General features: G+C 45.5%; 1 protein-coding gene across 8 annotated transcripts in view; it reads right to left on the bottom strand.

Moving 5' to 3' along the window:
• LOC138568884 (CTD small phosphatase-like protein 3) overlaps nucleotides 1-23944 on the bottom strand; it is a 668014-nt gene that overhangs the window by 220442 nt on the left and 423628 nt on the right. For all 8 annotated transcript variants that reach the window (XM_069646683.1, XM_069646699.1, XM_069646692.1 and 5 more), the window contains exons 7-9: nucleotides 18777-18863; nucleotides 15392-15454; nucleotides 13873-13952 (exon numbers count right to left, since the gene is read on the bottom strand). In XM_069646683.1, coding sequence (XP_069502784.1) covers nucleotides 13873-13952; nucleotides 15392-15454; nucleotides 18777-18863 — 230 coding nt within the window. The remainder of the gene's footprint in view (nucleotides 1-13872; nucleotides 13953-15391; nucleotides 15455-18776; nucleotides 18864-23944) is intronic.

Below are 23944 nucleotides of genomic sequence, written 5' to 3'. Positions count from 1 at the left end.
ATTAGACAGATTTTTTCGCTCTCCTGCCTTATAGATTGTAATTAAGACTGCTGCTGTCCAAATACAAGGGATTTCTTTAGTCTTTTCCATAAGGCGCAGAAGGTGGCTAAAGAATTTGGCCCATTCTTCTGGAGCGGATTTGAAATTGGTGTTTGCCAAACCATCGGGGCCTGGCACACGAGATAAATTGAGTGCCTTGATGGTGTTTTTGAGATCTTCTATATCTCAATTAAGATTCCAAGGATCAACGTCTTTTTCTAAATCATTTGTCTGGGGCTGCGTATTTCTCTTGTAAAGATTTGAATAATGATTGACCCACATATGTGATTCAACTTCTTGACTCATATTCTGTGTTTCAGATGAGTCATTCAGCAGATACCATAGATGGCGCGTATTTTTTTGGTTCAACGCATTCAAGATCGCTTCTGCATCATATTGCTTGATTGTAGCTTTGATTGTTTTCATTGAATTGGTCTATTTTTCCTTTTTTATTTCAATTTCAAAGTCTGGTTCTTTCTTTTTCTTTATTTGTCGCAGTCGTTTGTAATGCTGCTTTTACTTCTGCTGGATTTCCATGTTAAAGTGATGACTATGGGTATGTTTTTGTGTATTCAACCCTCTTGGTCCAGATTGTTGGTATTTTTCCAAGATCCATCCCTAGTTCAGTTTCAATTGATCTTGAAGTGGTGCACTTTCAAAGTGGCGACTAATTCGGGTATCTGATATTGCTTTATTTGAAGTCTATTCAGCCCGTTAGTAAGTTTAAGTTCAGGTAGAGTTAAGCGTCGGTCGCCTGGTGCTTGCGTTGACCATGAAATTACTATTTGGTGGTGATCGCTCGATGGGTGTGTCAAATTAGCAGTCAAAATTGTTAATTTCCGTATCCCTTCTGATGTAAGAATGTAATCAATAATTTAGGTGGAATTTTCTCTTGCCCAAGTTGGAAGCGGGAGGCCTTTGTCATTTGTAGGTTGTTCACTTAAAAAGATGTTGCAGAGTTTTAGTTCTTTAATCCATTTTCCAGCTCTACTCGACAACTCCTGAGGGTCTAATTTAGCTGCTCCTTTATTAAAGAGATGGATACTGAAATCTTCTGCTATGATAAATTCTGTTCCGCTGTTAGAAATGACCAAATTGTCAATTTCTTCACATATTGAATCTATGAATCTATTGTCAGTCATTGCAGTTGGATTCCAATAGATGTTGAAAATGGATATAATGGTGGATTCCGAGAAATGAGTCGCATTGTTGTTATCGTCAGTCGGCATTCGAATGGTGATATATTGAGCCCTGGGGTGAATGTTCTTACTTGATATTATACTCCATGTAGGCATTATTTTTGTTAATATCAACATTCCTGTTGCAGGTCTACCCTGTTGCAAAGTTATTGCTGGATTCATCAAGGTTCTGTATCCGTTGCATATCACCTCTTCGTTCAGCCAGGTTCTGTGTAAATAATGTCCGATTCAGCCAACGTTGGCGAATGGTTTTCAAAGAGATGTTTGTGGCCTCTCATATTCCAAGAGCATAGAGATGTTTTACTCAAATGGAAATCGTTACACGTTCGTTGTTATAGGTAAGTTTTCTTGCTCTTTTGGCCCGTGTTAGAATTTGTTTCACATTTGGAAGATTCCCGTTCATCTCGCCATATTACTCGACTTTTTATATCATCTCGTGTCTGAGGCTTTGATATGGTATCCTTAACATATTGTTGGGTCGCCTGAGATTTGCTTTGTTCTGTTTGTTTGCTGTATGCGTGTTGACCAAATAATGCAAGGTTCTTGGATTTTTTGTCAGCCCTTAAACTGGAAACAAAGATTTGTTCTATTTTGAATCCCAATGTTAAAAAATGTTGTTTTGTGGCTAAGACACATTGCATGGTATCTTGGTTATAGAAATCAATATGGGCTTCTTCCACGTGTCGTTTGTTTGGGAAGAGAATTACTTCAAGGTCATCAGATCAGATTTGTGCGAGATGAGGAATAGCATTAAATAATCGCAAGATGTTGAATCTATTCATTATTACCGGCTCTTCTGTGGTTGTTATAGTCAGAAATAATGCTATTCTAAATGCACAGGAAGCCTTCTGCGGATTTTGAAAAATTGGTCTAACAAGCGGAGGACTCAGTTGGGCCGTAGGACTGTCGTGGTTTGAGCTAACTTGCATTTCTACTGATGACCATGATTTGTCGTTGGATACTATGGAATATGCAAGGGAGAAATTATTTGATGGTTCTTCGCCTGGCGCAGTTTGAGAAAGGTCTATAAATGTATCTTGGCGTTCATCTATGACGATTAATGTATCGTCTTGTGAGTTTATTGAGATGGAATTATGATCACTTGCATCATCAGACATTGATATGTCTATGGGTGGCACTAAATTTGCCGGTTTATTACACGTGTCCTGATTAATTACATCTAAGAGCGCATCCAATGGTTCAGCTGCTGTAAAGTTATCCTGATGGGTTGCATTTCTCAATGGATTCGTCTTTATTGATTTTGGAATGCTTTGTTGTTGATTTGTTTGTTTGATAACGTTTTTTTTATTGTTCCTCTGTTTTCCGTTAACGATTTCTGGACTGATTGCATTTTTCTAAGGAATGCGCGCGAACCTGTTTGAGGATTTTTGATGGCTTTTTTGTTCTTTGGTTTACTCGATACTTCTTGGCCCACAAGTCCTCGTTTAGAAAGATCAAAAATGTCAAATGGGGTACAAGAGGGAGGCTCACTATTGTCTTTCATCATCGGCACTGCAAGGTTCAGTGGTACAGTGGAATAGGTTTGAATTTCATATTGTGTTTGATCTGTTTTCATGACGTGTAGGTTAGTTATGTTCTCAGTTTGCATATGATTTATTGCCTGATGTAATTGTGGAGTCATTTGTACATGTTTTTTTGCTTTTTCAACAATCATTATCTTTGTGATTATTAAAACTGTTTCCATTAAGTTCTGTTGGTCTACTCGATCCACTCTTGCCAGTTCAGCTAATCGGGTTTGCCATATTCTAGAAGTTCCAGCTTCCTATTTCAAGCGTTCTTGGATGGTACTTATAAAGGTTTCCAAATGCGTTTGTTTGGTCCTTATCGCTAAAAGCGTTGCATGATCTTTTGTAGAATCGACCATAGATTCTTGGATCTTTAGAAATGTAATCATTGCCGTTGATAAGACTGCTACTAGTGTGTTCTGTAGATCAAGCATTGTCGTTGGCAGTCTTTGTTGAATTTCAGGAGAAAAGCTTGGTTGTTCAGATTTCGTGCTTGAAGAAAAAGATTCAATCTCATCTGTTTTATGCTTAGCTGACAACTTGTTAGGGGGTTTTATAGTTTCTTTCAAAGGAGAATACATTCTTGTAGGTGCAATAGGCGTAGATGTATCAATTTTTTCGATTTGCTTAGGAGTAAAAACTCTACTAAAGACTTAATTTCTTTTTTCCTGAGAGTCCATGATAGCGTCTATTTCTGTGATGTCAAGAGATAGACGTCCAATGCGAACAGACAGGGGTTTAGTATTCTCATCGCTAGTAGGGACAACAGGAAAGTATGTTGACTGCCAATGCCGTTTGGCTACTCTTTCTTGGAGCGATGGTGTAAAGCATGAATCTTCACAAATTGGTTTTTCAGATGTCTTATTCATGGATTGCACTGGCGTTGGTATGGCACAAGATGGAATTAAATGGTCACTTGACATTCTATCGTGAGTGTTGTTTGCAGTAGGCGTTGCCTGTGGTATAGAAATTCCAATGTTTTGATTCGCAGGGACAACCATTGGGAGAACTGTCTGCATAGAAATCTTTGTATTATTAAGGTGAGTTATGTTTTTTGGCTCTGGTAAGTGATCTGATATTGGAGTATCTTGATCAAATGATTGGGACTTTCGAGGAGATGGCACCGTGAGATCCACTATTGTAGCTTTGACTTCGATATTTGGTTTCTGGATGGAACATTCAATGCTTTTTTTTTTCTCTATAGGATTAGATTTAAATGAGGATTTCCCATGTGATTCTTGCTGATTTGGGGTTTTGTTCGCTAGAGCTACGGATTCCTCTAATTTCCCATGTAGCCTTGTCTGGGCTTTTGTAGATTCCATGGATAGTTTTTTGTTAAAGGAACAAAAGGAAAGTACTAAGTAGTATTGTATAGAGTATGAGGATAACTATTAATTTAGCGAGCACTTACCGCCGAGATACCCGGGTCCAGCCGAACAGCAGAAACAGTCGCGCCTTTACTCCTGCTTTTACGGCGAACTTCCTGGGGGTGTGGCCCAAGTGGTCACGTGACGGATGTCACGTGAAAGATCAGTAGAAGGACCCACTTGCTTCAACTGCGGTCAGCTCCAGCTGACAGGCTTACGCGAGTTGGAGCGGGTCTTTTAGACAAAGATGTTAAGTTCCAAAGAGTTACAACAATACACAATGCTCCCAGCTGAACAGCAGAAACAGTCGCGCCCTTTACTCCTCCGCGGGCTTCACCAATGGGCATTTATGATAAAGCAAGCATGTTATGTGGCTACACTGCTTTTTGTGCAGCCACTCTAGCTATTTCTTTCTTACTGTAGCCTGTCATTTTTCACTGGACATCAAGGATAAAGCAAACCCAAGTGTTAAGTTGAAGGTGGGTGGCTGCAGAGGGCTTGTGGAGGTAAAGTACCCCACTTGGCAATGGAATCTCTTTTAAAGGGACTCAAGGAAAGGTCTTGGTATTTAGTCTTTTGGCCACGATCTATTGATCGTAGATATAAACAACCAAATACTGCAACCCCGGCCCCACCCCGCACACAAGTGAGCACAGGGGCGGACAGGCTCAGCCAAACGAGGGAGGTCATGTGTTGGAACTTGGGGGTGCAATTCCTGTGGTGAAGAGGGCAGGGGAGCAAAGTGGGTTCTGGCTACAAAAATCCCTGACGGACAGGAAAATCATTCACGGGGGGGGGAGGGGGAGGGACGTCGGCGTGAAACCACTCAAAACAGTTATAATCTCGCCTGTTGAAGACTGCGCTAAACCAGCCTAAAAACAGCTGCCATTTGTCTGTGTGGCCTTCAACATGCAGGAATATGACGCAATACCAAGGTTTCAGGTCAGTGAAGGATTCAGAGGCCCACAGGGTCGATAAAGAGCCAGAACAGCGAGAGGAGTAGGATGGAGGATTTTAGTAGTGACATACAAAAGGGGACGACGTGTTGGGTCGAGGGGCAGTGTTGATGGACTTATCAATAAGGAACCCCACTCGAGGGTTCCTTCAAAAAGGTTGAGGCGAGTGGGAGAAGTTAGCAGCGTCTGTGTGGAGTCCGGTTGGTGTTGCAGAGCCATGAGGGGAGATAGAGGTTTGAGACAACAAGAAGTAAAAGTTGGGGGTGATGAGGATCTCAGTGATGTAAAGACTTGTTGGAAAGGGGTTGTGCATTCAAGAGCCCAAGTGAAAGTGATAGGAGGTGGGGCTGAGGAGCAAGTGTTGTGCAGCTGGTGAGGGGAAATCTATGAAGTTGGATATCCTGGGAAGAACAGCACCGTGCGGTGTGATGTATGCAGGTTTTGGGAAGAGGAGGGTTCTGGGGAAGGATGAGATTGAGATAGAAGTTAGGGTTTTGGCTGAAGGCAACAAGAGAAGTGGAGTAGACAAGCATGAGGAGAAGAACAAGTTACTTTCTTACCTGGTAACGTTCTTTCGATGGGATGGTCCGACGACGTATTCCATATCTATGACATGTAATCACCACAGCTGTGCTGCTTCAGAAACTTTTTCGGCGTCTGCGTCCTGCGTCGATGACGTCGATGCGCCGTCGTCGAGGACCTCCTCCGACGTCCGACATCATCCGATGTGATAAGTAGGACGCACGACGCCCATAGCCTCAGTTGTAGTTTTTTCCCCCAGAACGTGTGACATAAGTCAACTGCCAGTCAGACACAAAGCCTTGCGGAACGTAAGCTGCAATCGCAAAAGAAATTCTGCAGCGGGGAAGGCCGGGCGGGAACGATATGGAATACGTCGTCGGACCATCCCATCGAAAGAACGTTACCAGGTAAGAAAGTAACTTGTTCTTCGAGGGGATTGGGTCCTCCGACGTATTCCATATCTATGACAGACTCCCAAAGCAGTACCAAAGCAAGGAGGAGGGAAAGAATTCAGAATCAAAATGTAGAATAGCCAATCAAATAGCAGAGCAAAGGACCGCCTTGCCAAAGGCCAGATCCTGTGCTCGGATGGAATCAAGGGAATAGTGACGTACAAATGTATGTACTGAAGCCCAGGTGGCTGCATCACAGATGTTGCGAATAGGAACACCCCTCTGCAGGGCAGTAGACGCATCCATACCCCTGGTAGAATGGGCCCGCAAGCCAGCCGGCGGGTCCTTACCCGCCAAACGGTAGCACTCCGAGATGGCCAAAATAATCCAGCGAGACAAAGTCTGTTTCGTCACAGCTTGCCCCAAACGCTTTCCAGCGTAACCAATAAAGAGTTGATCATCCACTCTGACCCGGGACATGCGTGAAACATAAAAGCTTAAAGCTCTCCTAGGATCAAGCCTATGGAGCCTCTCCTCTTCCTTACCAGGATGCGGAGGAGGATAGAATGCCGGAAGAACAACCTTCTGGGCCAAATGAAATTCCGTCACTACCTTCGGAAGAAAAGAAGGACGAACTCTAAGGACAACCCTGTCCTTGTGAAATACAGTGAAGGGAGGCTTAACTGAAAGTGCCTGTAACTCACTCACTCTGCGAGCGGAGGTAACCGCAACTAAAAACACAGTTTTCAGAGTTAACAGCCTCAAAGGGCAAGAATGTAAAGGCTCAAACGGAGCACCCATAAGAAACTTAAGAACCAGGTTTAAATCCCAACCGGGCACCAGGAAAGGTGACGGAGGGAACACATTAGTGAGCCCTTTCAGGAACTGTGAAATCAAAGGGATTTTAAAGTAAGAACACTCTTCAGACGAGCGCTTAAAGATGGACAGCGCCGCCAGGTAACCCTTAACGGTACCCACTTGCAAGCCCCTGTGGGCCAAAGAAAGCAAAAAGGACAGAACCATGGGGATGTCACATGCAAAAGGATCCACATTCTGAACTCTGCACCAGTCGCAGAACTTACGCCAACGGCAACGGTACAGAGACTTTGTTGCCGGCCTTCGGGCCGAAAGCAACACCTCCATCACGTCCTCAGGGAGGTCCCAATCCTTATACCTCAACCTTTCAGAAGCCAAGCGTGAAGGTTGAGGGATCTGACCTCTGGATGGAGAACCTGACCCCCCCCTCCCGTGAGAGCAGATTGTCTCGGTAGGGAAGACTACGTGGAGGGCAGATGGATAAGTCGAGAAGGTCCGGGTACCACGTCCTCCGAGCCCACGCCGGGGCAATGAGGATCATCCGGGAACCGAACTTCCGTAACCTCCGCAGCACTTGCGGGATGACGGGGACTGGAGGAAACGCGTACAGCAGCGGGAATGACCACTCCACCACGAACGCGTCTCCTAAGGCTCCTTCTGGAGGAAATTCCCGCGAGCAAAACCTTTCGCACTTCCGGTTGACACTGGAGGCGAAGAGATCCACTTGAGGGGTCCCCCAAAGGGCGAAGATCTCCAGGAGAATCTCCTGAGCCAACTCCCACTCGTGAGAGATCGCGCTCTGCCTGCTCAGAGCGTCCGCCGTCACGTTTTCGGCTCCGGCCAGATGAACTGCCGAGATCGAAACTTCCTGCTGGATGGCCCAGAACTCGAGCTGCATCGCCTCTCTGCACAGAGGAAGTGACCCTGCCCCCCCCTTTTTGTTGAGGTAGTGCATGGCCACTGTGTTGTCCGTCAGGATCAGGACATTCTTCCCTCGCACAGACGGCAGAAAAGCCTAAAGGGCTAGCCTGACGGCCCTCAGCTCCAACAGATTGATATGGAGTCTGGACTCCGACGGAGACCAACGACCGCTGACTGTCAGCCCGTTGGCATGAGCTCCCCATCCCGTGAGGGATGCATCCGTCACGATCGTCACCTCCGGCCAGGGAAGCCAAAATGGAGCCCCCTTCATCAAGTTGCCTTCGACGGCCCACCACAGAAGGTCCCGGGCGACCGAGGACGGCACCTGAATCGAGTCCGACATCCTGCCGGAGGACTGCGACCATTGCGTCTTGAGTGCCCACTGCAAAGATCTCATCCGCAGGCGAGCCTCTGGCACCAGAAGAATGCAGGATGCCATGAGGCCGAGCAACCTCAAGAACTCGAACGCTGGGAGCGTCTGGGCATGCTGAAACTTGTGCACCATCTGCTGAATGTGAAGAGCCCTCACCTGGGGAGGAAAACACTGCCCCAGGGAAGTGTCGAGCACTGCTCCGATGTACTGGAGCCGCTGTGTTGGCGTCAAATGGGACTTCTTTAAATTGAGGGAGAAGCCCAGCCTGTGAAGGGAGCGACAGGTGATCGATAGATGATCCAGGACTTGCTCGGGAGAGCTCCCCCTGATCAACCAATCGTCCAGGTAGGGGTAGACGTGAATCCCCCCTTGCCTGAGATGCGCTGCCACCACCACCATGAGCTTGGTGAAAACCCTCGGGGCGGAGGTCAATCCGAACGGCAGGACCCGAAACTGAAAGTGCGAGTCGCCAACCGCGAACCTCAGGTACTTCTTGTGCTTGGGATGGATCGGCACATGGAAGTAAGCATCCTTGAGGTCGAGTGACACCAACCAGTCCTGAAGCTGAAGGGCCTGGAGGACTTGAGAGAGAGTAACCATCTTGAACTTGTCCTTCCTGAGGAGTTTGTTCAAATCGCGCAAGTCCATGATGGGTCTCAATCCCCCGTCTTTCTTCGAAACCAAAAAATAAGGGGAATACCATCCCTTGTTCCTCTCCGCTACAGGCACCAGTTCTATGGCGCCTTTCTCCAGCAGGGCTTGAATTTCCTGCGCAAGGAGCGGATCCGGACTCTGCAAAGAGAGGTTCCCCGGTGGATTGTCGCGAGGCCTGTGCCGAAAAGGAAGACAGTAGCCGTGGGTTATGATCTCCAGAACCCACACATCTGAAGTAATGGCTTGCCACTCTACAAGATGCTGCGCCAGCCTTCCCCCAACCGGCGAACCATGGGACATGGCCTCACGACTGAGTGGGAGCGGCTGCGGCGTTACCTGAGGGCAAAGAGGCAACTGCCCGAGCGGCCTTGGCACCACGGGTACCCTGTCGTCCACCTCTGGTACCCCTGCGTTGGCCTCTTTGACTGCCAGCTCCTCTCGCTTTACTGAAGGATGAGTAATAGCGAAAGGAACCACCCCTCCACTGCTGTCCCCTAGGACGAAAAGGCGTAGGTTGGCGAACTGCAGCGCCCAACGACTTCGCTGCAGCTTTTGAGGTCTGCAACCTCTCAAGGCTCTCGTCAGCCTTGCTGCCAAAAAGGTGTTCACCATCAAAGGGCATGTTGAGGAGCCGGGACTGCACATCAGGAGCAAACCCCGACTTCCGCAACCACGCAAACCTGCGTATCACGGTGCTCGCCGCCATGGACCTACTGACGCATTCAGCCAAGTCCAGACCCGACTGAACGGACTCACACATGGCATCCTTACCATCCTGGACCATAGCAAGGAAACCATCCCGTTCATCCCCTTCGGGAATATGTTCAGCCGCTAACGCAACACAGTTCCACAGAGTGTGCGTGAAACGTGACAAGGCACAAATGGAGTTGGCCGCCTGAAGCGCCATACCACCAGAAGAAAACACTTTCTTCGCCCAGCCATCAAAACGTTTGTCGTCCCTATCAGGAGGGATGGTAGGGTACGACGCCTGCTTTGCCGGGGCCGTGGCCGCCTGCACCACCAAACTTTCCGGAGTGGGGTGCCTGGTCAAGTAGCAGGGGTCGCTACTGGCTGGACGGTATTTACGCGACAAGGATCTGCCCACCGCCGGGAGACTCTCCGGAGCAGTCCAAGCCGCCGCCACCCTTCTCTGTAAAGCCATATGGAACGGCAGTACCGGGTCAGTTGGGGGACCAACATCAAGGATGTCCGTCAGATCATCCTGCACAAACTCCCCTGGGGGAGCAGACCATCCCAGATACTCAGAGACCCTAGCCATAAGGCGCCGGTACGAGGAATCGGCATGGGAGCCAGGCTCAGGCCTACAAAATTCCACCTCCGGAGAGGTGTCCAGTCCACTGGCATCATGCAGTGACTGCCTCAAATCGTCAAACTGACTATGGCCCGAGACAATTTCATCTGGCACCTGACTAGGAACAAAGGCCATCAGAATCCTCATCCGCCTCCGAAATATATTCCAGTTGGCGAAAAGGCACCCGAGAGTGCTTGCTCTTAACCAGAGCCTTCCTAGGGGGTACACCCGTGACACGGGGCACCTCCGACACGAAAGGCGCCGATGCCGAGAAAACCGGCAACGGCGCCGAGAGGATCGGCGTCGACGTCGAGGAAATCGGCGTCGACGTCAGATGCAGCGCCTCCAGTATCGGCGGCGTCGACACAGCCCTCGAAGCCGGAGCCCCGAGCGTGTCCCTCGACGACCTGATCGTCGACGGCTTCGACGAGGTCCTCGAAGCCGGAGCCTCGAGAAAGCCTGTCGACGCCCTCAGACGTCGATGTCTTCCTCGAAGACTTCACAGGAGCACACGGTCTCGAACGCGTTGAGGACCGGGACCTGGAACGGGTACGGCGAGAACGAGCCTCCTTGTCCGAACGGGACCGCTCCCGTGACTCGTGCCGACCACTCTTGCGAGCGGCGTCTCTCGACCTCACACGGCCGACCCCACTCGGGGGTGCGGACGGCTGAGTACCCTGCGACTCAAGAATCGCCAACATTTTCTTCCCGAAGGAAGCCCATTCCTCTGGCGTCGCACGGCTGGTGGGGTAACCGACGTGCCGTGCAGAATCCTCGGAAGAGGACCTGGAAGGCGACTGGTGACGGCGCTTCCGAGAATGCCTCGAAGAGGCTGAGGAGTGGCGAGACCCACTCCTAGAAGAAGACCGACGAGACTTCCGACGATGACGCGGAGAGTCACCCCTCGAATCATCCGTCGAAAGCCCCGCCGACTTCGACTTCCGGGGCTTGGACACCCGACCTACCGACAACTTCTTCTTACGTTCGCGTAAGGCTTTGGATGTGAGCGACTGGCAGTCGATAGTCATCCGTGTCGTGGGCCTCCCCGAGGCACCAGAGGCAGGCGTGGTGCGAGTCAGTCACCGACATCTTGGACCCACACTCCCCGCACTTCTTAAAGCCCGGACGCGGGGTTGAAGACGAAGTGGAAGACATCGCCGAAAGAAAATCACAAACGAACAGGTTCGAAGAACCAGAAAGAACAGAACTCCAAAGAGTCGAGGCTTAGAACCGAGAAACACGAAGCAACACGTTCGCGGAAAAAACGGAACTGAGGCTATGGGCGTCGTGCGTCCTACTTATCACATCGGATGACGTCGGACGTCGGAGGAGGTCCTCGACGACGGCGCATCGACGTCATCGACGCAGGACGCAGACGCCGAAAAAGTTTCCGAAGCAGCACAGCTGTGGTGATTACATGTCATAGATATGGAATACGTCGGAGGACCCAATCCCCTCGAAAGGTAGCAATATCAAGGTGCATGATGGAGGGTAGAAGAGGTAGGCAAATGAAGACAGTGGAGGAAGGGTGCAGCCTAACAGGGAGATGGCACATTGGTGAGCAGCTAGGAAAGGGAGAGGAGATTGGCTGGGAAGGAGTGGATGTAAGTTCTGAGTTGGGCTACAAAAGACAGTTAGCCATCCCAAAATCGGGATGTCCCTTGGTGCTTCAAGGTAATGAAAGCAGTAAATAGAGTCTCACTGGGTCGAATGACCCTCTGTGTAGGAGCATGAATCCGAAGGGCGAGCTCAGAGTCTAGGCAGAGAGGTTTACCCAATGAATGTTATTATTGGCTTTGCAGGGGCACTGGCCTTAGGCCCTATCCACTCCCTAACATGCCCAAGCAGGGATTTGCCTTTAACTGCAGATGCCCGGGCGTGATTCCCAGGTGAGTCATAACAAGCGAGGCAGCATATCACAAGCCCCCTGGGAGTCCATCAGAATGCTCAAGATGGTTTCCCATCTTCCCAGGCAGGATGAGGAAAGATTGGTGTTGTAGGCTCAGGGAGGCTTCTTACTGAAGTGAGAAAAAGATGTTTTGCGACTGGTTAATTTTAATAATGACAGAAAAGTGTCTAAAAGGAACTGCATAATCAACAGTTGGCGTTACAACGCAGTTGACGCATGGAATAAGATAGTCCCTGCCTACTGTAAACACAGGAACCCTTAGTTAGAATAAGCGTAGTATTCGCCATCATAGAAAGCAACAGACATTAGTTATCTATTTGAAGTCCTAAGTGCCAGTGTGAGCTGAATACAGAGCCTCGCTTCGTAGGACACACTGGTTGAGAATTTCATGCTCCTGTGGTTGCTTCTCTCGTCTTTTCCTTCCTTGATTATTGCAACTCTTTTTTGGCCAACCTCTCTACCCGATTAAAAGTCTTCCAGTTCTCCAGAACTCTGCAGCTAAGCTCGTCTCTGCTTCTGCTACAAGAGCACACATTTCATCAGTTCTTCGCCAGTTACATTTGCTCCCCATGGCTAAGAGCATTCATTTTGAAACCCTTTGCCTAGTGCATCATGCTCTACATGATACAGGTGCAGAGTAGTTGCAGGCCAAGTTTAGCTGGTATGTTTCCCCCTGACCTCTTCACTCGGCTGAGGCTCATCTCGTGCGATTTCCACGCTTTTGTTTCAAACGTAGAGGTGGTCGCTCTTTTGCTGTGGTAGTGAGACAACTTTGGAATTTGTTCCCCTTCTTCCTCCATGCTATGGCCTCTTGGCAATCCATTGCACTGGGGCCTGTATCAGTACCAATACAGTTCCCCCCGCCCTTTCTTCCTCTGCACTTATCAGATACACCCTAGCTGACTAACCTTGCACTTTGCCACTCACAGGCTGCACTACCACTGTTCTTGATCACCTTATTTATTTATTAACTTATTATTTATCTTGCGTTTCTCCTATGCTCTGCACTTTTCCACTTTCTCCCCCCTCCCATGCACTATCCACCTTTTTCCCTTCCCCATGCATTTGCACGTTTTCAATATCCCTGCGCCTAGTAAAATCGTTTGGTTTTGTTCTCTCCCGTTCCCCATCCCTTCCCTTCCCTTTGCCTGCTCACGCTCTGATACACCTGTGTATGAGCGCGATATAAATAAAATATCATAATCAGCTTCAGTTCATGCGTGTACTTAAAACACACTTGTTTTGAGTTCCCCGTTTGTAGTGAAAGGCCTTTTGAGCCACCGGCTGTTCCTGTTTTAGTGCCAAGCTGCCTATGGGTGTTTGTGCGCTTTACAAATACCCATAACACGACAATAGAGATGTTCTGGAATGCCAGTGACTCACAGGTGCACACCATTTGCCTGCAAGAACCCATGCCAGCACAGTGGACCAGCCTTCGTGAGTACGCTAGGCTACTCCTACTCAACATACCAAAGTCTACCATGAAATGGGCACTCTTGTCAAAACGCACACGGAAAAAATTAATCATGGTTGAAAGGGTTACATTTTCACAAGAGCCTACTCAATGATTGGGCGGGGCAATAAATGAAGATCTACAAGATACCAGAAAAACAAAGTAAGTGAGCAACAGAAGCAGATCGAGCCTACAACACACTGCCTACATAAATAAATATCCAGTAAAGAAGATCGATTGTAGACAATGGGTAGATTTCATAAGGCTAATGTGGAGGTCTGTTAATTAAAAGGTAAAAGAGCAGAGAGTGCCATCATTGCGGACTAGTCCCTGTATCTCAGACAGAGCTTCCTTCCTGGCAGCTGCCTCTCCACCCCGTTTACAATATTACCTTAATCTAGCCCAAATGAATGGTTAAGCCACTGTTCCTTACCTGATCAGCTTCCTCTGAGGGTCGAGGACATCCAGCACCTTTTCAGCGTACTCCTTTTTTGCTGTGGTAAAGACAAACACCTGCAATGGGAGCAGGGAGGAGAGGTAGAGCATGGAGACTCGCATCAATTACTGCTTATCCCTAGGGCGCTTCTGTCACATTGGCAAGGAGTGGGAAATGTGCAAAGGCGAGGTAAATTCATGTAAGTGACACAGGAATATGCCTGCCACCCAACCTTCCAAAATATGGGATCTGCGATCCCCAAACTGCCATTACAATCTTATTTCATAACTTTCTTCTGCTTTGTCCCCCATTGCTGATGAAATCTTCGAATCGCTTAAGCAGTACACAACACTGACCTGGGGCCCAGCCTTCCATTACATAGTGGGAGCAAGGACCTCACCATCAACCAGTTATCACATTGATAACACAGGGGCTCACTTTCTGGTACCACAGTTAGTGAGATAGAACCTTGTGAAATAATTTGCCACAGGAGACCTGTGGGGTCTAGGAATTCTGTCACTGAATGGATGTCTTGAAATTCAAACTAACGCCATCTTATAAATGTTACCCCATTTGGTGGGTTTCTGCATTCTCATTAAGGGTGCAGCTTTTGTTCTAGAATGGGATTCTTTAATTGAAACACTGTAGCTGGTGGACAGTGCAGGAATACATACCTGCTTCTCTATGAAACCAATTTCCAGCACAAACCTAAGGCACAACCATGAGGATCTAGATGGATAAACGTGGATCAACAATCCACGTGGCTGGATCTTCCTTGTGGAAGTGCTGTGCTGGGTTACGAATCTAGAAGTGTTAGAGTTCTGTTCCTTCACTCCAAGAGAACCAGCAAAAGCCTGATCATTTCAAGGAAGCATCTTAAATGTGGGGATTGACATTTAATCAGCAGAAATCCATGTGTGTTCAGGCCATTCATTTTTTTATTTTAGACTATTTTGCCTAATTTTAGCAGTCGTCAACCATGAAGCTTTGAAAACCACAGGGAACGGGTAACATTCTGTAGGCTTGTTGGCCACTCAAATGTACATGTGTATTTTGTACGATCATCTTCTAGAGATATAGGGTATGATCTTAAAATTCAGTTTTATTAAATAATTTACTGACTTGCGCAGTGTCTGTACTCTCACGTTTCCACAGAGTTGCAACTACCACCAATGCCTATAGGCAGGCTATACTTGCCAGGCTACTTTGAAGTGGGAACGTAAAGCGTTAGTTCATGCCACCCAGGAAATCCGATATTTGTCAATTGGATCTATGGCACGCAGGTTACTATGGGAGCTGATTGTAGGGGAGGAGTGAGGACGCTTGCTTGCAAGCTGGGGTGAATAGGTCTTGCAAACGAGTGATTGTGATGTGTCCCAAGAGAGATCACTTTCGGATATCCTTACAAATGTAAAGAATTGGCTCCGATCAGACCATACCCTCCCCCTCCCCCTCATCAATACATTTGTCAAAGTTGACATATTTCTCAATCTCTCCCCTTTCAACACACACTTACCTCATACATTTTGGACAGGGTTTCTAAGAACTCCTTGACATGAGGCCTCAATTTCATGTAAACCTTCAGAAAGGAATGGGGTGGGAATGGGCAAAAGAGGACAGTAGAGAGGGTGGGGAAAGATTGGAGAGAAGGTATGAGGAGTTAGAATACAAGAGAAAGGTCAGGTTACCTTTTGCAAGGACCTGCATACAATCTCAAGACAATATGATAACTCTGCTCTTCTCCCCTTCATACTCAAAGCCTTTGTAAGCAGCTGTAGGAGACACTTCGCAATAAGGCACAGCCACAAGTATCCAGATTATCAGAATCTTTACTTTCCGTCTAAGGCAAATGATGAAGGAGAATTCTATGGCAAGACTAGAGGCGATGACCATCTTACTTATATTAATATACAGCAGTAATATTAGTATTACAAACCAACTGCACTTCAGAAAAGTGAGAATAAAAAAAAAAAAACCATTGACCTATGACTCAGTGTTTTATCACATTTAACCCATTCCATGCCACCATTTGCTCTTAAGCTCTCCCTCTTGCTGTTCTTTCAGCAGATTCGCATTTTCCCTGGAATAGAGATTATGCTGTATTAGTGAAACTCGTGAATGGTATCATAGCTTTACGTACAGTGTGTTGAATTGTTCCAAACATTTCGTGCTGGCTCCACATACATTGGGCTGAAAGAATATCTCTTCCATACACCCATTTGTCGTTTGGAGAGCTTCCACATGCACAGACCAGCTGTAGGAAAGACTTCTGCTAATGTAGAGTATAGGTGCCCAAGTAACAACTGAATTGATGATAATTGACGATAACCGATTTGCTTAAGTAAGACATAGACATTGTCTAAGGTTTGTTACAATAATGCACTTTTGAATTTTAAACTGATAAAGCCTGGTTTAATTTACTCCTGAATCCAATTACATGCTTTGCACTGGTGAAATTCTAGAAATCGGCAATGAGGATGTAACATGACCATTTATCAATTGATCCATTTCCAACAATGCTTCTCTCGTCTATGAATTTTCCACATTTGTAGAGAACGATGGTAAAGGTTTACTTTGTGTATACGTGCCCTTTAGTTGAATAATGTCCACATTATTTACCCCATTTTATATTTTAATTATTCAAATGGCTCAACTAACATTTTTTATATTGTTATAGGTATGTTTATTCCTTGTTGGAATTATATATTCCAAAATAAAGATTATTAGTATTAAAGCTAGCTTTTGAGATGCCTAAAGATTATTTAATTGTTGATGGGACTGGTCTCCTCTCCTCCAACGCAGGTAGGTAATTAGGGTCAAAGTAAACATTCTTCATCCTCACGAGAGGATGATAATCTTCAAGAAAAATAAGTCAAAGGCATATACTTATCAGGAGGACTGGCATAACTGCAAATGCACAAATGGAGTGTCTTAGCCAAGTGAGTCGTCGTAGGCCTTTTATGTAGAAGGGGAGGACAAGTTCTGTACCCCAAGACAATTGAATGGACACCATCTCCACATGTCTTGGGCTATGTATGCATCTTAAAGAAACGTGGGATAGTTTAATTGATGAATGCCAGAAACGCAGCCTCGAGGACAACCCCAAATGCAGATATTAATATCCAAGAAAAGACTCCCCAAAAAAAGGGGGACAGATCATTCTTGGTGAGTGTACCACTACCACTAGAAGTTATTCCAATTTGGGCTGTGCCAAAGACTTGGCTGATTTGTCCAGGAACATTGGAGAGCCAGGGAACCCAGACATCGTGGCCACATACGGACAGAGCAGAGTGCCTTCTAAATAACACAAATTGCACTATCCGAGCAGAAATATCTTGCTCAAGATGGAATCAATATTGTGTGAACTTGCCACCTCCAAAGGTGGCACACAGGTTCAGCATATTCTTTTCCGAGACCATTTAGAAAGGACATTAAGAGGCTAGGCTCAAGGAGATTGGACAGAGTATCACGTTTATAGTCAAAGTTTCGACAGTCATAGTGGCAAAATACAACAGTTTCGACTCAAAAGCATTGAGAGAAAAACAATTCGAATGCATGTTTTTCTTTTTGGGGGGTCCCCCGTAGACCCCTGTTTTTGGGGAAAACCCACTATTTTTACTATACGAAAGCCCCAAAAAAATGACATTAAAAAAATGCATTCCATTTTTTTTTCGGTGCTTTTGTTTAAATTTTTGTATTTCAAAACTATTTCTTCGAAACTTTGACGGGACACCTCACATACCTTATGCCATTCAAGCTACAGTGTTTCAACACTTTCTGGGTTGGGTAGTTAAGTTTGCAAATATCCTATTGCTGCTGAAAACTCAAGTGAATACTTGCCTCTCTTTCACATAGTATAGACTTTCCTGCATGACTAAAGTACATGACACCTGCATTATCGCTACATTAGGTCAATGCCAGATTTAGCACCATCGAAGAATTCAGATCACTTTTTTGAAAGCCATCCTTTCTGCTTTTCAGGTCACATGGAAAACCCTTGTCTTGTGAATACCTCACCCCGCCCCCCCCTGCTTCCCACACACAGAAAGGTATGCAGCAGTGGGGCAATGGGAGACCAAACTAACTATGGCTACTTTGCACCGGTGGAAGTGCAAGATTGCCCTGGTGCAAAACTGCAATTAAAAAAAAAAGAAATACAAGGAGAAGGAGCAAAAGGCTATCTTGTTCTTATTATGGATCGCTCCCCAAACAATATGGGTATGCTGGATTGTAATCCCAGGCACTTTTTTAAGGGTTACCAAAACTAGCGTGCTAGCCTGTAATTCTAGATCACATACCAGGGTTTTAATCTTTAGCTACGTGTAACACATCACTAGCTTAAAAAACATTCAATATCGAACTTTAATAACGCATGGCACATAGTGGAGTCGATGTCAACTATCTCTATGCAAGAATATTGCCCTGATATCACAGGACAGCTAGGGGCCACTAACTGGAGAGGAGAGTAACAAATCAAGGATATACTGAGGGGTAACCAGCAGCAACACATTATCAAAAGGCATGTGCCATGTACAGAGCATAATTTGAGCACCACTATATACACAAAATAGTGTCTCGATGCACCAATATCATGGCACAAAATCAAAGAAGAAAGGAACACATGTGAGTTGCAGATGAGGAGAGTGCAAAGGGGGCACCCTCTATTAATTTTCTGTGAGCAAAGCCCTAAGCAGATTTTCAAAACCACCAAACCGAGGTGTGATCATTCTAGGATCAAATCTCATTAATAGAACTTTCCCCATCTCTGGTTTTGATGATTCCTTCCATCTCAGAAATTAAATATAATCTCCCCTCTACACCAACCCATCTTCAGTGTCGCCTCAGTGATGTTGTGGGACTCTAGCAACAGTAGTAACAGCCTCATCGCTGTAGTTACCAACCTTGTAATAAATATCTTGGAAGAGGATCGGAAAGGTGAACTCTGCGTCTTCCGAAGGGGACAAGGAGCAGCTGACCAGGGTGTCATCCTGGAAAGGGAAGAGATTAGAAGTGTCAATGCACAAGGTGTACAAACGTGGGGCTGCCAAATCTAACAATCTACTGGACTCAGGATTTCTAGGAGAACCCTATCATTGCAACACAATACACACTCCTGGTCTTTAGAATCTGCAGACAGATCTCCCTCTGGGGCATACATCTTCCCACAGCTCCAAACAGTCTACCACGCAAAGGCTCTCAAAGCCCTCACCTACAGCTTCACACCCTCTTCTACGTATTGAATTGATATTTTATTTATATCGCGCTCAAACACAGGTGTTTCAGAGCGCGACAAGGGAGGGGAGTGGAAACCGGGGAGAACAAAAATCAATCTTACTAGGCCCAGTGACAATGAGAACATGCAAGTGCATGGGGGAGGGAGAGATGTCAAGTGCGGAGCAAAAGAAGAACAGAATAATTAATCATAAATAAAATAAATAATAAAAAGCAACAAAAGTGGTGGTGCTGCCAGAAAGTGGCAAGTACTGACTTTAAGACAGTAGGCGGGGTAGGTCAGATAAGTGCAGGAAGAGAAAAAAAGGGGGGCTGTATGGGTACAGATACAGACCCCAGTGCAAAGGGTGGCCCAGAGCCAGTGCGGGAGGGTGGCAGGGTGAGCAGGAACCTGGGCCCGAAGGACAGAGGGTGGCCAAATGCACTGTGCCATGAGAGAACTGATCAGCAGAGGAGGGGGTGGGGGGAGTGAAGGCAGAAGCAAAGAGGAAGGTCTTGAGGTGTGTCCGGAAACGGAGCCGGTTCTCCTCAAGTTTTAGGGAGGTTGTTCCAGAGGGAGGCCCCAGCCGAAGACAGATCTACCCCCCAGCTCGTTTGTACGTACACCACTTTCCTCATCACCACATCTTCCCAACCTCTCCCAAACTCACATGAACACAGTGCTCTCCTCACAATAATATACTCTCCCTTCACAGCCCATCTCCTACAGCCTCGCATCACACACACATCTTGCATCTCATTTGGCAGCTTCACACCCTCTCCTATTCCTGTCTCAGTGAAATGATTCAAATGGTCTCATTCACCAAACCAAAAGGTGAAAACATGGCTCACATTCTCCATCTTCGCTATGGTCTGTGGTCTGTGAACCCATGGATCTTACAGGCTGTTGGGTTGAAATCATGCGTATGTGTATGTGTAGAGGGAACATGGGGGCGCATGTGAGAGGACATTGGATGAGAAACTAATCAGGACAACCCAGTATTAAGCTATACCTATCTGGAGTTAACTGGAAGAAGGCAAACAGCTTCAGAGAGTGAGGCAGGCACTTTGCTGTATCCAACTAGCCATGGCGTTGATCGGGGAAATCTATTTTACTATTTAATCAAATAGTAGTCAGAGCAATGTTCCCTCAAATTATTTTTCTGTACACGCGGAAATGGCTGGCCTTTGTGTGCTCATTATTTTCCATGTGCACAACTGACTAACGAGGTAAGCCACTTAGTGAGCATGCATAGTTATTGAGCTTTCATTCCCAAAGTGTTTGTAAGGGAGTTTCTCCTTTCCAGCTACTGCAACTCTGTACAAATCAGTGTAAACAGTGTAATTTGCATAACGTTTTACAAAGATTTTTATATTTTATATGCGATTATAAAGAGTCAACCAGTCTAAGACCTAAGGATCTGCCACAGTTCCTTCTGAGACAATGCATTAAACAGGGCGCGGAATGTGCACTCGTCACTTTGACTCTTGGTGAGTAAGAAATGGTGTGCTGTGTGTATGTGTAGAATTAAGGTGGCAAGAGACTTTTTATGGCTGGTGAGTCGCTTGCAAACTGAAATTCTGACCCCTGCATTAAGTATTGTATTCCCTTGGAAAAACCTGATCTGTATTACAGAAAAACAAATATCACTCATTACTGATGTGGCTGGCAAAATATTCAGACAGGATACAATATTTGCAAATGGAATAATGCCAACTAAAAAGAACCTAGACCTATGAAGTAATTGAAAGGCAAGAAGAACATAATTTGCTTAAGGATGAAAATTGCATCAGAATAACTGCACCAAAGAATATGATAAGAATTCCTGTGCCGCAACTTACCATCCACACCACATTGTCCTGTGTACAGAGCTGTGACAAAACTTCCTCAAAGCCAGTCTTGCAGCCAAGAGGCATACCACCACCCATTTATACTCCCTAAAAACAGGAAATTGCGCCCAACAAAAATGGTAAACAATGAACATATTCATACAATCGCTCTTCTTCCACCCACAAAGCTCCATGGATATTTTCAAAGCAGTGGCCGAGCAGTGGCATAGGAAGGTACTCTACTAATAAGTCTGTCTGATTTCAAGAAGAATTATAAGGGGAAAGAAATATTTTAATAGGCATTAAATATCCCGATTAGCAAAGCAAATTATTCGACTCCCTGACAAATCTTTTGATTCCATGTAGGGAGTAAAATCTCACAGCCCCAATTGCAACCCCGACATAGGAAGCGAAAGGACAGCGCACAGAATACAGCCTAGGGTTTTGCCATCCACTTGCTCACCACAGCCTAGATAGATAAAAAAAAAAATCAACAGGAGCCTTACTGAGGTTTCTCAAGGAGCATGTGGAAGAAAAGCACATGCATTTGTCTTTTATGTTAAGAGCAGCATTCTCAGAGGTAGAACAGTGAGTTCCATCTTCTGTAACTAGGGACCCCTCTTCTGCAATTCACTGTTATCAATTAAACAAGATACATGGGGATGTTAAGGACACTAAACACAGAACACGATTATATTGAAAAGCCCTCAGCTAATGAGCATGGAAAGAAACAGAGGGTGCAGCTTTCTAGACTGCTACTAGAGTTTTCTATCCTTCAGCAAACAAACAGGTTTCCTTCACTGGTATGTACTGCTGAAACATCGGACGGTTTTTGAAAGTTACCATTTGTTCTTCACCCCCCAACAAGTGTTCTCTTGGGTTCATCCTCCCCCAGGCCCTTCACAGCTCCTGTGCTAGCCTCCAATACAAGTTGGAAGTGCTCTGTAAAAAGTGAGGGATTGCAGCAGTAAAACACTCACTGGGATATTTGCATACCCACAATACTTTGCAAGCAAAACATGTTTAAAGCCTCCCGGTGACTGTATGGGCAGTTTATGAAAATGACATGAATCGGCATATATGCAATTATTTTGCAGTGCAAACAAGATTATTTGCAACATACAGCACTATAATACTACAGGGTAGGATTATACAAGTGCTCTATGAAACCTATTTTTTAATAGCAGAGAGTTTACGTCTAATTTGTTAAGGTACATGCCCAAGGGAACTCTGAAAACGTGGAAAAGATGCAGATTGTGCAAAAAGTATTCTAGCTGTCTGAATATCTGTTGCCCTAATACAATGTACAAATAATTACAGGCATAGTCCGTGCCCATTAGCCCTTACAGGCCAAGTAAATGATATTGCAATGTTGTTCTCCACTTATAGGGTAATGTTAGCAATGCTAAAGGTGCAGACTGAGATAGACATTTGCTTACTAAAAATCCTAATATTTGATTTTAATAATACATTAGCTCGCAAGGGTACTGTTTCAAGGCACTTGTGTGGCATATGTACAAATAGGACGCATGGGGTGAGGTTACACATTCAAGTAACCTGCTTCCTTTAGCAGTTAGTATCTGATGTTTTAGCTCACAATTTGGTTATATAGTGTGGATGATGCTTTTGCTAAGGCACCATGAATAACACATTCTGGTGCTTGGATGTTATTCATATTACAAACATAAAACAAGTGGATATAGGTACAAAACTGGTAAACTTTCACAGAGCCAACATAGGCAGGAGGCAAGGTTGTCCGGTAATAGCTAAATGTGGACTGAGGCAGAGGATACAATAACTACAAGGTACAAGCTAAGAGTGTGGTAGTGTCAAGTAGAGGAGTCATGGGTGGGGATGAAAGGTTACTTAATTGATGTATGTGGGCATATCTGAGTTAGAACTTCTGTTCATGGAGCCACATTTTCATATTAGTTTTAAGCCCCTAAGGGTGTATTCTGTTTTAAGGTTAAGGTTTTTAAGGTCACACTTTCATAGTGTAATTTAAATAGGCAAGACCAGAATATCAAGACTAGTTAGCATAATTTAATTTTATTAGGAGAGAAAAAAAATACCAGATAACGGAGGTGGGTTGTGTCTTATTACTTCTTGAGAAGATGGGAATTGTCTGTGTGCGCTGCTAAAATTCTCCTGAGCGGGACTCAGAAGGAAGCTGGGCAAGCGCAAAGGCGCACAGCTTAGAGGGAACATTAGTCAGAAGTATAAAGAAATGAATTTGCGAGGCTTGGGAACACACCACTATTTCTCCATGCAACGTACAATTGCAAGAAGCAGGAGGTTTACTAACGCCTGGTGGACAATTCTTCAGTTCTCACCTGTATGTCAGCAAAGGGTTTTGCTAGTCACACAGGGCCCCATTAAAAGTTCATCTGCTTAAAGACCCCTGCAATTAAATGTATTTGTTGATTATAAAGTTATAAGATTAAGTCTGTTGATCTATACATTTGTCTAAAATGAATCAATCTGGTGTGCTGAGAGGACACTGTACAGACCACATTTCTGAGACTTTGGGGTATAGAGGCCCCTTTTTGTGATAGGGCAAAACGTACTTGTTTTTTATCAAGACCGCAAATACTGACACATTATTCTTGCAATAAAGTTATATGAATAGGATTGAAAGGATCAGAGTAAGTCTGCTTTTAAAGGAATAAAAACGGGCAGTAGGGGTGTATAGAACATCAGCTTCGAGTAAGTATTCAACCGAATTCCGGCTGAAAAAAAGCTATTCAGCTCCAGCCAAATAGTTTCTTGCTATTCAGCTCTTGCTGAATACTTCATCATTCTCATTTGTATACAATGCAACAAGAACTCAGAAAGGCAGATATAGGCTTCAGTTTGCAAAACTGAATAGAATTTGACCAGACAGCTGTAAAATATCTTATAATGTAATCTGCTCTTTATGGCATGTTTTGTTACAGATTCTTAGACATAAAAGGTGCTCATCTTTTATACTTAGCCAGCAACAATACAGGGAAATCGTTTCTTTTGGCGAATGTTTATATGCAATGTG

Source organism: Ambystoma mexicanum, chromosome 1p (assembly GCF_040938575.1).
Source record: "Ambystoma mexicanum isolate Mex_15411 chromosome 1p, UKY_AmexF1_1, whole genome shotgun sequence".
Taxonomy (NCBI): domain Eukaryota; kingdom Metazoa; phylum Chordata; class Amphibia; order Caudata; family Ambystomatidae; genus Ambystoma; species Ambystoma mexicanum.
This window is presented reverse-complemented; position numbering and strand designations above follow the sequence as displayed.